We start from the raw sequence: 3,394 nt of genomic DNA on the forward strand, positions 1-3,394 counted from the left end.
CTCTCCTAGTCTCAATGCATTTTTCTCTTATTTTATTTCTTAAACTTGCCTTCCCAACAAGAATCAAGTTGGAATCTTTAAGGATCTGAATTAAAAGCATAAATAAAACTCCATTAATGGTGCTGCATCTTTGAAGGCTCACATCATTTCTTGCTCATCTCCAAAAAAATTTGGTACGCAATCATTACTGTTCATGAAAGTGACCTGATTGCTATATTGAAATGAAAATTTGCTGGCTTTATGTGCTACTTTATTTTGTTTTTTTTTTGTTTGCAGAATTACCTTTTGTTCTATGATTGGTTGGTATTATGTCTTTTTATTTTATATATTTATAGGGTTGTCGTGATTGTTAAGTATCTTCAGATTCTTTGGAGATTAGCAATTTCTTTTAAACTCAGTTCCCGATTTTTTGTAAACTGCTTTCCTATGCAATGGTGGGTTTGACTTTTTTTTTTCTTTCTTGTCAAAGATGCAAATTACGTCTTATGCTTTTCGAGATTCATTTCTTTATGGTTAATTCTGTTTGTTTCATGTATGTCATCATCTTAGTATCTTTTCTTTAAGAATTATCGATCTTTTAAACTATAATATTTGGGTTTTTTTAATGCATATTGATCTTATGGTTTATCGAAAATGTCAAAAAAAAACAATACAGTTTGCAAGAACTATCTATTTTGGGCAAATTCTATCATTTTCTTTTGTTGGAGATTCATCTTAATATGTGTGTTTTTTTTTATATAACCATTTTACTTGTTAACTTTCTTAATTTTAATGGATGATCTTTCTGCAACTTGATTGGTTGAAAAAAAAAAGTCAACTTTTGCACAGTTTCTTTTAGATTCATTTCAAGATTCTTAAAAACGCTAACACCCTCTAACATTAATTCAGTTTTCGTTTTAGGATTTTTCCGAGTTTCGTTTCTTGATTACTTTTACAACTGAGGGAATCCATTCGAATTTGAAGATGTACATAGTAGATAGCAGAGGAGGAGCCATAGCATGCATGCTGCTTGCGCTCCTCTTCCTAGGAACATGGCCTGCAATTCTAACTCTGTTAGAACGACGTGGTCGTCTTCCTCAACACACTTATCTTGATTACACAATCACCAATCTTCTGGCAGCTGTCATAATCGCTTTCACATTTGGAGAATTTGGCCATACCAATGATGACAAACCCAATTTTCTAGTCCAGCTTTCTCAGGTATAATCACGCACATAAACCATTCGACAAAATGCATCAATGAGCCACACATTCATAGTCCATATGCATTCTTGAGTTGTGAATTACAATCTGCTTTTTTCAGAACAATTGGCCAAGCGTTCTGTTTGCAATGGCAGGTGGGGTAGTTTTAAGCCTTGGAAATCTGTCAACACAGTACGCTTGGGCATTTGTGGGTTTATCAGTAACTGAGGTCATCACTGCAAGTATTACAGTTGTTATAGGTATCATCATCATAATCATGACTATTTTGAAACATATATTGGATCATGATTTTGAGTTTGTGAATGGGTGATAGGTACAACTTTGAACTACTTTTTAGACGATAAAATCAACAGAGCTGAGATACTTTTCCCAGGGGTTGCATGTTTCTTGATTGCTGTTTGTCTTGGTTCTGTTGTGCATGCATCTAATGCCAAAGATAATCAAGAAAAGCTTGATGGATTAAAAGGTTCTAAAATTGACAAAAAAGGGTATATATCTTTTTTTTAGTGTCATCATATATCAAACTATTGACTTGTAGTTTTGGAATTCTAACAATTAATACGTGACAGATCAATTAGCAACGGGTCATACGCGACATCAAGTAAGACTACTTGGATTTTTCACTAACCTTTTTAAGTTGGATTATTAGTTTAATAATTCTTTTTTTATTATCAGAAAAGGATCTGGAGGATGGAGGTGGTAAAGGAGAGAAAGCGAAAGCAGGGACTGCAAGTTTTCTTATTGAACTCGAGAGCCAAAGAGCAATCAAGGTTATATTGTACATAAACCACATTCACCCATGTTCACATTGAATGAGTTGAAATTTAATTATCTAACATGTGTAAAACCGACCATAGAAAATAAGAACACAAAAACATATACAAAAAAAAAAACTTCAAAACCAGAGAAAAACCATGGGCCTCCAAAGAAAAAATTCAACATACTCATTTTATAGGCATAGAGCGCACTCCACTTTTTTTTTTCTTTTTCATTTATGTGGGACAAATTTGTGGGGATTTCAGGTATTTGGAAGGAGCACTTTGATTGGTTTAGCCATGTGTTTGTTTGCTGGAATTTGTTTTTCTCTCTTCTCACCAGCATTTAACCTTGCAACCAATGACCAATGGAATACATTGGATGATGGTGTTCCTCACTTAAGTGTCTACACAGCTTTTTTCTACTTTTCTTGCTCTTGTTTTGTGATTGCCATAATTTTAAACATTACATTCCTTTATCACCCGGCATTCAACTTGCCTAAATCTTCAATCAAAGCCTATTTGAATGACTGGGAAGGGCGTGGTTGGGCGTTTCTGGCTGGCTTTCTGTGTGGTTTTGGGAATGGTCTCCAGTTTATGGGAGGACAAGCTGCTGGTTATGCTGCAGCTGATGCGGTTCAGGTAAGTTCTAAAGTCTGTATAAACTTGTACTTTAAAGTACAAGTAACCAATGCATTTGGATAATTTATTGTGGCATGTCTATGTTAATCTCATGTTGTTGTTGTGAACACGTTTCAGGCGCTTCCACTTGTGAGTACCTTTTGGGGTGTGCTCATTTTTGGTGAATACAGAAAGTCTTCGAGAAGAACGTATGTATTCCTTATAGGCATGTTGTCCATGTTTATTGTGGCTGTTGGAGTTTTAATGGCTTCATCTGGTCATCGGAAACATTAAGATGATTTAAAGGATAAAATTGTAACACGGGATTTAAAACACTGCAAAGTTCAGTCATTATATAATCAATATATACACACGATAACCCTATGTGATTCATTTTTTCCTGCCTTGATTTGCTTCATCTTACGGTTAACATTGATTTAAGAAAAAACTGCAAAAATGGTCTTATAAATGTCTAATAGTCATTTTGAATTTACAACATATCAAAACCACAAGAAACTTTGTCAAAAGGGACAACATTTGTGTAAATATATGTGGAGTCCAAGATTATCGCTCCAAAAGAGCCCTTGTGGAAAGAATGAGAAATCCAACATATATAGCCCACTTACAAGATTGTGTCGCACCAAAATTTAGTTTTTTGAGCCTAATATTTGTAAAATTAATGTATATGGATTACTTCTAACCAAAAAATCAGGGGGACCCACAACCCCTTCCGGCCCTAACAAAGCTCCGCCCCTGAGTTCGAATACCTTAGAATTTTCAAATACATCTAGAGCACATATAGTTTAAGTCTAAGT

At 34.6% G+C, this 3,394-nt stretch overlaps 1 protein-coding gene across 1 annotated transcript; it reads left to right on the forward strand.

The window, feature by feature from the left end:
* The first annotated feature begins 320 nt into the window (after positions 1-320).
* Positions 321-2,972, forward strand: LOC145133757 (ureide permease 1-like). The gene is made up of 8 exons (XM_079068720.1): positions 321-434; positions 901-1,200; positions 1,304-1,442; positions 1,517-1,691; positions 1,773-1,804; positions 1,879-1,973; positions 2,226-2,600; positions 2,718-2,972. The coding sequence occupies exons 1-8, from the start codon at positions 432-434 to the stop codon at positions 2,871-2,873; spliced, it is 1,275 nt and encodes a 424-aa protein (XP_078924846.1). The 5' UTR covers positions 321-431; the 3' UTR covers positions 2,874-2,972.
* Positions 2,973-3,394: the final 422 nt, after the last annotated feature.

Source organism: Lactuca virosa, chromosome 8 (genome assembly GCF_052849685.1).
Source record: "Lactuca virosa cultivar CGN04683 chromosome 8, Lactuca_virosa_CGN04683_v6, whole genome shotgun sequence".
NCBI lineage: Eukaryota > Viridiplantae > Streptophyta > Magnoliopsida > Asterales > Asteraceae > Lactuca > Lactuca virosa.

Coding starts and splice junctions, on each gene's coding strand:
- LOC145133757 (XM_079068720.1), top strand. Junction 1,443..1,516: donor AAGTATTACAGTTGTTATAG/GTATCATCATCA, acceptor AATGGGTGATAG/GTACAACTTTGAACTACTTT. Junction 1,974..2,225: donor AGAGCCAAAGAGCAATCAAG/GTTATATTGTAC, acceptor TGGGGATTTCAG/GTATTTGGAAGGAGCACTTT.